The sequence below is a fragment of the Puccinia triticina genome, chromosome 7A, assembly GCF_026914185.1.
Source record: "Puccinia triticina chromosome 7A, complete sequence".
Taxonomy (NCBI): domain Eukaryota; kingdom Fungi; phylum Basidiomycota; class Pucciniomycetes; order Pucciniales; family Pucciniaceae; genus Puccinia; species Puccinia triticina.
In genome coordinates this window covers 4,644,706-4,657,906 of record NC_070564.1, presented here as the reverse complement: position 1 = coordinate 4,657,906, position 13,201 = coordinate 4,644,706, and the positions used below count along the sequence as shown (strand labels likewise).

Sequence of the window (13,201 nt, the reverse complement as noted above, 5' to 3'; positions counted from 1 at the left end):
CATGGAATTATTCCACCTGAGGAATGGGTGTGCTACTGTGCGCACATTTTGGCTGGTGTCCTACTAATGACACCAGGTGAGATTTCAACACACTCACCAGAGAGTGCCAACCCTTTTTCCGTAACTGTGCTGGATGCATTTGATGAAATTAGTTTAAGAATTAATGAAACATTCTGAAACTAATCCACAAATTATCTGAAACTGATCCTGGATTCATGCATAAACCATCCAGAAGTCATGCAGAATTCAACTGGAACACAACTGGAATGCGGTTGAAACCACTAAGGCCCCGTTTGGCTGCCGCGTTATACGTGATAAATGCACAAATTTATCACGTGCGACCCCCGGGGGGTCAAAGTTTTTGGTGGAGACGGGAGGAAAACTTTGGGTCGCGCTTGATAAATTTGTGCATTTATCACGTATAACACAGCAGCCAAATAAGACACAATGGCCACAATCAAAGTATAATTCAATTTGAAGTGTTTGGTAATTAAGATGAATTATTGGGTTTCAATTCATATTATTTATATGCACATGAAGGTGGTAATTGTTTTCACTTTGCTAATGTAACTGTCATGTGTGCGTGTGTAAGTTTGTTACAAATCACAGGTTGGGCCTCCGGCAGATCAACAAAATGTTCATCCCTGTTAGAATGATGTGAAAAGCCCATCTGAATTGGTATATTTCTCTAAAGAAGGCTGGTATCATCTAGAATTGAGCCAAAAAAGGATGAAAGTAGGGTGAAAATATGAGTCAAGTCAAGCTTGGAGGTGTGTGGTCCCAGATTTCAGATAGAAATCATGACTTCTTAAAATATATAACACCATGGGAGTTTGCATGGCACTTGTGTGCAAGTGCCATTGCACAATATTGTTTAAGAAACCTGTTAGATATAACCTGGAACTTGAGCCTCAATGTATGCTGAATTTATGTTTAACTTATGCTCAATTGAGCTGAAGGCACTTTGGAACGGAATTGAATTCAATTGAAAACCAGCTCCAAATTGAACCTAGTTATTACTGGAACTATTTTAGAACACATTTTCAACTACCTTGCAAAGCAATATCTAATACTTGGCAGAAATAAGGTATTTACCACGGGAATCATATATTTCTAGAGCTGGCCCCTATCATCCGTTGGTGGGTACTTGGCACCCACAGGCGGGTACCTGTGGCAGTGCGGAGGTATCCTCCGGCGGGTGCGGGTGTCCAGTCTGGGTCCAAATTCAAGAAGTTACCTGCACCTGCTGCGAGTGCAGGTACCCGGGTGAAAATTTCCAGCTCTATATATTTCATTTTATCATGTGTTTATGATAAATCCCAAAAAGCTTGAAATATGTTAGTGTTACACAAAAAGATACACATGTAAGTTTGTGTGACACATTCTTTAGTTGCTGAAGTTTTTCACAAAATATTTGAAGTTCTAGGAAAATTCCAGCAGAAAAAAACCTCATATTAATCAGGAGTTGTGTATGACTTCAGAAAATATCCCCAAAATCATTTGTGTACATATGGCTGAACTTTATAAACAATTTTTGAAGGGTCCACCTAAGCCCCTGGCTCTGCATGAGCACTCAGGCTGGCATCAATTGAATCAGTGATGAAAAATGTGACAAACCAGCACACATGTGTAAATTTGTGTGACACATTCTTCAGCTGCTAAATTTTGTCCCAAGGGAGTTAGAATTTTGGGACAAGTCCAGGGGAGCCTCAGATTATCCAGGGTTTGTGAATGAATTCATAAAATCTCCTCAACAGGATTTCTGTACTAATGGATGAAAATCAGATACAATTCTTAAAGGATTCAGCTGATTTGCCCCTGGGATTGCGGGGCACTCATCTTGGCAGGATATGGCTGGGTGATGGTCTACGTGTCACACAAACGCGCGCGCGTACGTTTGTGTGACACAATGTGTCACAGAAACCCGCACAGGTTACATGGTTGTGTGACAGCTGGCCCCACAGCACCAAAGTCAAACCGTAGTACCAGAGCAAAATCAGACCTCCCACTACAGCTGACACTTTGCACCCGGGTACCTGCCTGAATTTTGACCCAGAATGCCCAGAATGGGCACCCGCACCCGTACCCAGAACCTGCTGGCAGTTACCTGTATACTTCCATGGGTACCCGTCCACAGGTACCTAGTACTCGCCAATGGGCACTAGGGGCAAGCAGAGCTGTTCAGAATGGCAATTTGTGCGCAGGCACCTGCCTGAATTTGTACCCAGACTGGAAACCCGCACCAGTACCTGGCAGATACCTACGCACTTCCACGGGTACCTGCCAAGGGGTACTAGGGACCAGCTCTACCTCCCACAGTATCACTACACTTTATCCAAAGCTTTCACCATGTGTAATAGAAACAACTTAAAAAGAACTGGCAGCTTCTTGGTGTGTGCCCTGAAAATAAATACAGAAACCATTTCAGAGAAACCTACTGGGTATGGGTTTCCAAAGAGGTCCAAAATCATGATAATTGAAATATGAGGAACTTTGGTCAAGCTTGAGGATCAAGTAAAACTTATCATTAAAATGGCCTTTTTTTTGGCATAGGTGTAGCATACATTGTACACATACATTAAACAATAAATCAAGTATTGTTCCAGGTCATTTCAGGATATTTTGCGGCAGACATGAACCTAGCCTTCAAACCAGCATCTAAGTGAGATCCAACCAACCTATAAATGAGTTAAGAGATGGCACTTGCACGCAAGTGCTGAGGAAACTCCCATGGTGTAAGCTTGTGAGTTGTTTTTGTGTTTGTTTGTTTTTCAATGTTTCCATGCACATGTATGTGGGTTTTTTTCCACTCTGCCAATGTCACCTTCGTGTACGCGTGTAAATTAGGGTGACAGATCACTGGAGGCGCCTTTCACAGCTCCATTACAAGTAAAAACTGGTCAGAAAGCCATGAAAGCCCCCGCAGGTCACATTTACGTTGTTTGGAACCCCTTTGACATAGAGAAATGATCAACAGAAATTCACCATAAATGAGTAATAATTGGGCATTGATCCAAGTTTCTTAAATCCACAAAAACATGGAAACCTAGATCTTATAAGTTTCAACGTATTTTGGATTTAGAAATAACACAACAGAAGAGCACAAAATTTTGACATACATCCAATCCTACCGCTACCGTTCTGCGTGGGTTTGGGCTGAGTATCCTCTACGGTACTCAGCCATTGTGAGTTTCTCTTGGTAATTCTGTGTTGTACAAAATTGCCTAGGTGACCCAGGAGTTGTGCTTACAACTCCTCAAGCCGCCTGAGTATGGGAAAGGTTCCTCTTCTCCTCACTCATCCTGTTTGCCGCGCCTCTTCCCTCCTGACAGGGGTTTTGGCGCAACGGAAAGATGGGTTGGAGGAGTGGCCACTGCTCCTAGGGATTGTGGCCTCTCCTCTCATGTGGGCACTAAGATGTGGGGGTCTGAGCCCGCGGGGCGGGTGGGACCCCTAACTGGGTGGGCGGGTGGGGGCGAAATTTTTGTCCAAATATTTCGGTGATAACGTGTTTGGCGCTGCATGCTCTGTAGCCGGTCCCGGAGTGCTGGATCCTAGCCGGTACCGGTTGCTCCTCAACCAACTAGGTTTGGTTCCAGCCGGGCGCGCCCGGGCTGCGCGCTGCGGGAGCCCCTGCGCGCGCGCCTCACGTTTGCTTCACTACCGCTATTCCTTGGACTTGGCCCACCTCCCGCTGCGCTCCCGGTAAGCGCACAGGAAGCCATTGAAAATATCCCCAAAGACCTAAAAGGCCCTATGGATGACCCTCCAGCTGTGCCAGTGCAACAAGCAAAAAAGGGCCAGTTGTGAAAGACTCTGTGAAAGAGCTGTCAAGGAGGGGCCTAATCAAGCAATGTAGGGGGCCTCCAGGGAGGGGGCGGACAAAACCAGAACCCCTGGGGGGACAAATGACAGCAGCCCCCCTGCCCTCCTTAAATACTCAAGCTCAGCCCATCCATAGGGGGTGAGTCATGAGTCTCTCAACTCTAGGCACATCCGGCGCCACGGCCACATTATCCTCGCCAACGCCACATCACCCAGTCCTACCCAACCAAAACCCTGTTGGCCAGGTCACTACCTCGACGTACTGCTTTTCATCTTCTCACAACCCACCACCAAAGCCTTGTTGTTCGATGCAAAGAAACCGTTGATACATACATGATGGCTCGTCGGATCATGTGGCCAACAGACAGTCAAGATCCCTAACACGGCAACTAGACTGCCAACAGCCAAAGTGAGCTGCTGCCCGTTGCCCACCCTTCTGTCCTCATCCCATCACTGTCCAAGTTTGCCGCAGCTCTCTTGCGCGGATTTTAATAGATCACTCGCACCAAAGATCCTTCCGCCGTCACCCCTGCTCTGAAGTGTCCCAGCGTTCTTTGCATTGGCTCCCAGGTGGCCAATCGGCTGGCCGCCAATCTCCTCAAATGGGAGCTGTATGTTGACTTTTGCTCTTCCACTCGTCCACCTTCTCCACCTTTGAGGATCCAAGACACTCGGAGTGTGGCTCGCTTTTGTCCCTTGGGTCGACTGCTAAAAAACCCATGTCTTCCAATCTAGCGGGATCTCTATGTCGGCGAGCTTGACACTGTACGGGCTCTTGATCCCAAAGCACCTCGCAGCAAAGGATCTCCCACGCCACCGGCCGACGTGCAATCCCATCTCAATCTTGCCGTGTTTCTGGTGTTCTGCCACAGCTTCCTCATGCTCCCCTTCTTCGACCATGTCGGCCTCGTCACCCCCACCGAGTACCGATCCCGCCCAGCAGTTTCGTCGACACGAGTAGCCATACTCTCCAAGCAGGAGCCAAAGAAGGACCAAGCTCGGAGCTTGACCACGGGATCGGGAATGCTCGAGCACGCACGCGGAGCATGCCCAGACAGGCACTAGCCTAAACGGGGTCCCTTACTTGGATTTCCGGTCCCAGAAACCACTGGCCCCCAGGCCAACGCATCCCAAGCCGGCCGCGGCGGGCTTCACAACCAACTGTTGCTCAGCACGGTAATCTCCATCTCCCTGGGCCCACGCCCAACAAAATTGACCAACCCCCAGCGAAGTCTGCTCCTCGGCGAGTTCTGATATTGGCCAGGGGCACCACCTTCTCAAACACCCCCTCCTTCAAGCACTCGCGCACACTGGCCAGGAAGCACGCCGGGGGGCATCAATAGGATATAGAAGAAGCTGCTCAGTGCTCATGGAACGCAACCGGGCTATCTTGCCCACCCACTTTGGTGTTCTATCCACACCTTTCTCTTTGACCATCTCGCCCACCCTCCTTGATGTTTTTGTCAACCTCCCTTCTGAGACGTTCCTGATCCCTGTCCTCTCTATCCTCCAATCTGTCCCCTCAATCCTATCATTTCCGTTCAATTAGCCTCCAGACTGGACCCTTGGTGTTCATCTCAATTAACCTGAGTGATGAAGGATAATAAATGATGTCCTGTGCTAATTTAGATGGCATTTGTGGTTATCAGACCCTGACTAGGCAAGGATATCCCCAGCTGGTATCAAATGTGAGTTACAGGAGTAAATTTGTCCACCTGGTAATAATGAAAGTGATCAGCAAAATCCATTTGCAGGTTTCTAAGTGTATTGCTGATTGCCCTCTAATCAGTTGAGTGGCAAAAGTAGGAAAATCTTATTCTTTGTGATTTCTGGTTGACATCAAATTTTGTTTGCTGTATCTGTTGGCTGGTTGGGCTCCTGTTTCTTTTTCATTAATTTGATTCTTATCTGTAATTTTGGGGAAAATTAGACTGAAATGTAATGAAATGTAATGCCAAGGAAAAGGCCATCAAATGTGTGAAATTATAGATCTTGTCTGAGACAACCTTTATGCACACCAAAGGAATGCCATTTGCACACAATTTTTGTTGTGAATTAGTTTGCACTCCAAAAAAGTGGTGTGCATTAGTGTGCACTCCAAAATTTGGAGTGCACACCCATGTACAGTCACTGGACAGAAACATTGGTATGTAAAGGTTGACCCGCATTAGTGCTCCTTTTGGCACTGTGCTCCCGCTGATCCCCGGCAAGAGTCAGCAGTAGATCACCTATTTGGTGTCTGCACAGCAGTGAAAGCGCTACACTAATGCTGATTGCACCAGAGGATCAGCAGTAGACAGCTGCACTGCGCTGAAAGTGCCACTGATGTCAGCGCAGCACAGCGGGTTCACTGTTGGTTCATACTGATCAGTGATGTGTGTTGTAAGATGCGGAATAACTTATCTTAGAAAGATTCTTGTTCATGTTAGACTCCTGTAATTTCAGCACACCCCCCTGCAGCGGCGAAGCCGCCTTGGCCTCTGGTCTTGAAAAAGGTATGTATTTCACCCGCAGTGTGCGAAGTGTTTGGGACTGCGCACACTGTGCAGTGCGCAAAGAGGTTTTTGCAGTGCAAAAAGTAAGTCCAAATTTTTATATGTATTTAATAAGGGACTTGGAAAAACGACTCCCATAAATTGGGAAAACAACTCCCATACGTCGCCGGGACCGGGTTTGGGAGTCGTTTTCCCAATTGTATTTGTTTTGGGAGCCGTCCGCACAATTTTATTATTATTTTTTTGACAATAGAAAAGGGAGTCGGCTGCCTAATTGACCTTCCGCAGAACACAATTTTGGGAGTTGTCCGCGTGCACCAGTAGTTACCCCCATATGAAATTGTTACGGGGCATGTAACCACATATAAAATTGTCACGCAGCATATAAACCCCGTATAACATTGTTATGTGGCATGTAAACCCCGTGCAACATTGTTACACAGCATGTAACCCCCATATAGCATTGTTACGTGGCATGTAAACCCCATATAACATTGTTGCGTGGCATTTAACCCCCGTATAACATTGTTACACCCCATGTAAAATTTACAACAAGTAACCCATGTATCAAGCTTGTGCAACATGTAACATGTTCCCACATCACACAATCCCCATGAAACATGTTTCTGCAACACACAACCCCCATGTAGGATGTTCCCGCAACATGTAACCCCCAAGTACCCCACATGAATGTCTTGCACCATGTAACCCCCATGCAAGAAGTTTGCCAACATTGTGACACGTGTATAACATGTAACATGTATGCACCACCCGTGACATGCACAAACACCATGTAACCTGTAAGCAACAAGTACGCACACCACAAAACCCATTTACACACGCAACATTCAACATGTAACATGTAGCACAGCATGTAACATGTAAACATCATGTAACATTTCACCCCCAATGTACCAATTTGTTAGGGTTATGTAACCAGGGGGTGCGCGGACCGCCATTGGAGCAGAAGGCTGGACGGAAAGTGCTGTAAAAAATGCGAACGTCAGCGGAAAAATGTAAAAATTGCGCCACTTAAAAGTAGAGATTCAGGCGGTTCTTTTGAGCCAATAAAATGGACATAAAGCTCAGGGGAACCGGGTCTAAATGAGGCTTGAAGTTGGTAATGCATGATGACTAACGTGCAGCCCTCAGATGTAATGTTCTGATTACATAATATATCCATAATTTTCATAGCACGTATTATATACAGCATATAAATATCACTGACCTTCTTAGACTGTTTGGTTGTGTAACAAAAAAGTTATATAGTTAGCAGTAATTTCCTACTGAGCCAATCACACCCCCCTTATATCTCATGTTATGATGACACACTATTGATAATAATCCAATAGCACAGATAATATGCATCATTGAAAGATTCCTGAATGTTTGATACTGTGTGGGTTTGTAACAAAAAAGTTGTGTGGTTAGCAGTCATTTTCCTACTCTGTCTGCGCACCCCTCATATCTCATGTTCTGATGGCAAAATATTGCTAAAATTTTCAGGGGTTTAATTTCATGCATATTTCTCTGTGATCTGAAATTTTTATGCATGTTGTGTGTGGGAAACAAAAGTTATGAATATGGCGGATCATAAAATGTGCACCCCTCATATCTCATGTTTTGGTGGCACACTATTGCTATAAATTTGCAGGGGTTCAATTTATGCACAATCCTCTTTTATATCAAATTTTTACGCATGTAGTGTCTGGGAAAAAAAAGTCATGGGTGGGGCGGATCATAAAAAAAATATAACTAATTAGTTGCAACGACTCCCAAAAAAAAATCTGTTTTAGGAAAACGACTCCCAAAAAGCGCCGTAGCCCAAAAAAGGGGCTAGGTAGACGTCCGGACCCGGTCACAATTTGGTCCCGGCGACGTATGGGAGTCGTTTTCCCAATTTATGGGAGTTGTTTTTCCAAGTCCCTTTATTAATATGGTACCTATTAGGGGGGTTCACAATAGAATAAAAAATAGAAATTTGGAGCTAATTTGAAGGCCTTTATGAACAATTTTTTAAAAAATGAAGAAGTTGCTCTGATTCTCAGGGGATACCCAGTCGTGTACACCTTGCTAGATTTTTAAAAATTTGTTGATAAAGACCTCTAAAATTTTACTTTTATCTTATTTTGAACCCCCCTATTATATATCCCACTTTCTTAAATCCACAGAATTCTAGACCTGCAGATCTAAGTTTTGGGGTGTTTTATTCTCACAAAATGGGGCAAAAATGCCCCATTTTTCTCACTTGGCACATTGAATATCCCCAAAGGCCTGAAGGCCCTATGGATGACCCTCCAGCTGTGCCGGAGCAACGAGCAAAAGAGGGTTGGTTGGTAAACTAGCCAGGGAGGGCCTAACCAAGCAGTTAGGGGGCTCCCAGGGAGGGGGCGGACGAAACCAAATCCCCTGCGGATCAATTGATCCAGAATCCCCTTCCTTATATACCCACAGGCAATCTCACTGCACCGCCCGCTTACCCAGACCACGGCCACGCCACCCTCCTCCTACGCTGTCGTAACTGCCCCGGTGGCGCCTCTATCCTCGACGCACCACTTCACACTCAGAAATGAAGAAGTGACAGACAGTGAAAATGAGGAGCCTGCCCCACGACGTTCCGGGTAAGCCATGATTTTTTTTCTGCAGCCATTCCGAATATTTAGGGCTGCTCAACATTTTCCATTTTTTCCCTTCTGTTAGTCGGCCACAAGCCAGCCGACAACCAGACCCTAAAGTGGCGGCAGTCAATGAAGACCTGGCATCACTTATTGGAAGCAGCACTGATGAAGACAAAAGTTCCGAAGACAAGTTGACCAAAAAGGAAGGCTAGGAATTTGGTTTTCTCACTCTCTTTTTTCTATTCGAGTTTTCACTACTATGAATCTTCACAAAACCATCCTGAAAGATGCCCAGCTGTAAACGCTACATGTCTATAGCCTTCATTTTTGCATCTCTTTCTATTTTGCTTGGTTTGTTCTTATTTTACTCTATGTTTCAATACAGCTTTGTTTTGTACGCAACATAACCTGAACAGGTTACTTTTTGAGACAGAAGGATTTATTGATGCTTTTCAATTTTTAGTTTTTAAAATACAGGGGTTGAAGATTTGATTTTGGCTGGCTACTAATTGTAAACTTGCGAATTGGGGGCAAATGTCTGGCCACTGAGAGTGCATGGGTGCAGTCGTTGATTGACTAAGTATGCGTTATCCAATTACCAAATCCTTTTACCCAACGCTTTCCTCCGCGTTTCCCACTCAAGTCTTTCAGCCTCTCTTTGATTTCTTTCGACTTCCCACTCGCGATCAACCTTTTTTTTCCAGTGCCAACTTCTGATGAGTTCGTGTTTTTCGGTAAGTTCTTGCTCTGAGAGGGGAGTGGGGGTGGGACGGAGACGATCGGGGATGGCTTTGGAAGCAGATTGAGACCAATCCGTGGGAATCAGCGCTTTACCGAGGTGCCCGGCCTCGATGAAGATCCTCCAATCTTCCCAGCCGTCGAGCTCCCATCGCTTGCTCAGCCCACCGATTGTCAGGACGTTCGCCCCAAATACTATGAGCGTCGCAATACGAAAGGCGTTCATCGCATCCACCGCCGGATTGAAATCCAGCGCTTTCTCCTCGCTCGCCTGGATCCAATCAAATGCCGCTCTACAAACTATCCTCTGGGATAAAGACAAAGATGGTGCAATGGAATTTTTCACTGCTGCCTTCAACTTGAGAGCCAACATGTTTTGTATATCCCAGAGGAATTTCTTCAACGTCAAAGGTAAGCTACTCAGCCCAACAATCACATTGAAAATAGTCTGCTTATTGATGATTACATAATTATGGGTTTGAACAGAAATGGCTGGGAATATAGTGAGTTTTGCTACATCCCCTTTACCGAGTGATCAGAATTGAGAGGTCAGGTAATGTATCCTAATCTATCCATGTTCTTAACCAGATTCCTGATTGCAACAGCAAACTCAGCCGTATTGGCCCTGATTGTTTTCTAAGCCATCAACATCCTTTGTTGATCAATGGAAAAGGAAAAATCATGCCAAAACAGTGCTCAAACAGTTGCCTAAATGGATTGATTGATTGAGAGAAAGGCACCAAAACCTGTTTGTTGGTGAAAACTTGATCTTGATCAATTTTAACAAGCCAGTAATATTTAGCTATTCCCTATATATTAAGAATTTTAGCCAACCAAAATTCCTACAATCAAAATTTATGAATGCCTATGGGATACTCTGAAGCCTAATTTGGAGTTGCCTGGAAGGGAATAAATATGCCAAAGGAGAAGTGGTGGGGGTGGGACCTTAGGAATTTGACATAGGTTTTTGGGCCCTGCAGCGGCGCAGCCGCCTTGGCCTCTAGTTATATATGTTTTATACATTATGTAATATGGTCACACTGGCTTGCCCTGCGTAGCCGGCTGACATCTAGCGCCAAAGTTAAGCAGAGTGATCAATATTGAAGACAAGAGGAAAGATAGTAGCTACACCACAGGAGCAATCAAGGGAAATCTCAAGCGTTCCCTTGACACTTGACAAAATATTGAACGTCTGCTGGACGCTTGAGGGAGGAAAATGTCCGTTGAACCCAGAAGACATGGTTTTTGTGTTGGGGGTTCTGGTACATCGTCAGAACCCTCCCTCAACGCAAAGATTATTCTAACATCGGGCGGTTCTGGGACCCAGTTCTCTCAACGCTCTGGCAAAGTGTTGAGGGAACGGTGGCCCGGAACCAGGCTGTTCTTGCAACCCACCACTTCCCTCAACGTCTGCCAATCTGTCGAGGGATCTGGAGCCGGGCCACTGTTTAAGTAGAGCTTAGCAGAAAAAAGGCAAAATGGAACAAAAGACTGATAAAAGGAGTGACGGTGCATGAATTGCAGATCACGTCACAATACTCCTCAGTCGTTTTGCCAAAGCTCACTAGGAATTATAAAGCACGGCTAAGGCCGCATCCGAGTGAGATTAGCACAGTCTAATGGGTATAGAAGATGTAGCAGGAGCTAATCATGCTGTTGCTATTGAATCAAGACTCAACAATTTGCAAGAACTCTTGAACTCTCAAGCTATCATAACAGTTTCTTACTTTAATAAGAGAGAGATCTCTTCCTTGCTCTTAGGTAAAACATAAATTCTCTATGTTTTATCTTAGGCAAATTGTTGTAGTGAGAGAATAGTTATCTAAAAAAGAAGTAAATCTTAGTCATTCCAAATCTTTCAGGATTGAGTTTTCCCTGAATTCTAGCCAGTCCAGGTCCTCAAAATCAATCCTATGTTCATAATGTAGGTAGTTCCTCCTTGTACCTTGTATACTCAAATTGGTGGACACAAAAACGGAAATGCTATGCTTCTAAAAAATTATGTTTAAATTGTGGCCTTACTGTATGTCACTATTTTTTGATACAGGCCAGTGTTGGAATTAATTTGATGCATAAGCATTCTGAAACCACTCCCAGTTTGAGCTTCGCTGCTGGAGTGCAGAGTGATCATCACAAACCCCATATTTTTCACTTTTTATGATTCTTGTATATTGTAGGTGCCTTGAGTGAAATTCTTCTTGTTTGGCGGCAGGAAGTTCACCCTGCCTGCGCTTACAGAAAGAGACTTGGTGTTTCAGTTTTAAAACTTGTGGCATAAATATCTATCTCAGATATGTGAGAGGGTTTGATTTTATTTCTGGAAGTAAGAGTATTTGAACTGACGGTAACCATCCCTAGTACCCTACCCTTCAAATTTCACCCCAAAAATATGATTGCAAACCTGAAGGCTTTGGTAATTGCATCACATGGACTGATCCTCCTCCAGCTCAACGTAAAATCCATGTCTTTATCGCCAGGTCGGACCCATCTTGTTGAAAAGGATTTGGCTGCGCCAGATTCCCATTCAGTGGATTGGTATGACAAAAATTGCATGAATTACTGCTTGCAAAATCCCCTAACTTTCTCCAAGGTAGTCTCAGATTTGCAAGGTCCATTTCCAATTTTTGATTACCCGGGTCATCAAGAACAAACATCAAATTGGCTTAATCATCCATGTGACCCCATTTCAAAAGAACATGGGTTTGGACAGAATGAACCACTCATCCTAGGTTTTGATCATCCTTTAATTCATAGCAGCAATGTTGGCTATCAAAATCTGACTCCAAATGTCAAGGATTCACCTGATATTCCACTGAAGTCTAAATGTAAAGCAAATAATCAAAAATCAAAAAAGAAAGAAATTGGTCCAACAATAAAAAAGCCGCTAAAAACAAATGGGCATGTGCAGGGGGATGTGAGAGATCCAGAGCTTCCAAAAAAAGAGATCAGAACTTTTTCTTCCAGGCCTTTTGATGAGAAGAAATTGGGCTACCTTAGAGAACTCCTTACAATTGAAGTAAATGAAAGACTTTTTAATGATAATGGAAGTGGTATTGAACACTTAAACACCAATTATTGTAGGTCGGGTACACAGCCCGGCCACTCCTTCTGGATTCCATCAGAAGAAATGAATGAATTCCTCAAAAAGAATAAAATCACCAGCGGCCAGCGTCCCTTGAAATTTGCTATTGGAGAAGCTCGAGATGCAAAGCAAGAACTTGGAAAGATATTCCTGATTTTATCAGACCAAAGATTGAATATCAAACAATACTCCATTTTCACAGATAAAATCATTAAATTTTTTCAAGATAAAGTTGACTGGTGGCTTAGAAATTCTCAAGAAGATAATGTATCATATGATGTCAAGTACCATGACAGAAAGGTTAGACGCATCCTTGAGTACGTTGAAAATGTAACCAAAATATCCACATTCCTCATCATCACCCATATGTATTTGTTCAAGGATCCTGGGGATGGTGCATGTGAAACGGTGAGCAAGGTGGATGTAGAGAATGTCTTAGAGTT

General features: G+C 44.3%; 2 protein-coding genes across 2 annotated transcripts; one reads left to right on the top strand and one right to left on the bottom strand.

Annotated features, from left to right (window-relative positions):
- Nucleotides 1-4,427: 4,427 nt before the first annotated feature.
- Nucleotides 4,428-4,890, top strand: PtA15_7A516 (uncharacterized protein; the record flags this gene model as incomplete). The annotated part of the gene is made up of 2 exons (XM_053171130.1): nucleotides 4,428-4,436; nucleotides 4,561-4,890. 2 exons carry the CDS (start codon nucleotides 4,428-4,430, stop codon nucleotides 4,888-4,890), a joined length of 339 nt encoding a protein of 112 aa, XP_053022342.1.
- Nucleotides 4,891-9,443: 4,553 nt separating this feature from the next.
- PtA15_7A515 (uncharacterized protein) lies at nucleotides 9,444-10,049 on the bottom strand (the record flags this gene model as incomplete). The annotated part of the gene is made up of 2 exons (XM_053171129.1): nucleotides 9,444-9,483; nucleotides 9,538-10,049. 2 exons carry the CDS (start codon nucleotides 10,047-10,049, stop codon nucleotides 9,444-9,446), a joined length of 552 nt encoding a protein of 183 aa, XP_053022341.1.
- Nucleotides 10,050-13,201: the final 3,152 nt, after the last annotated feature.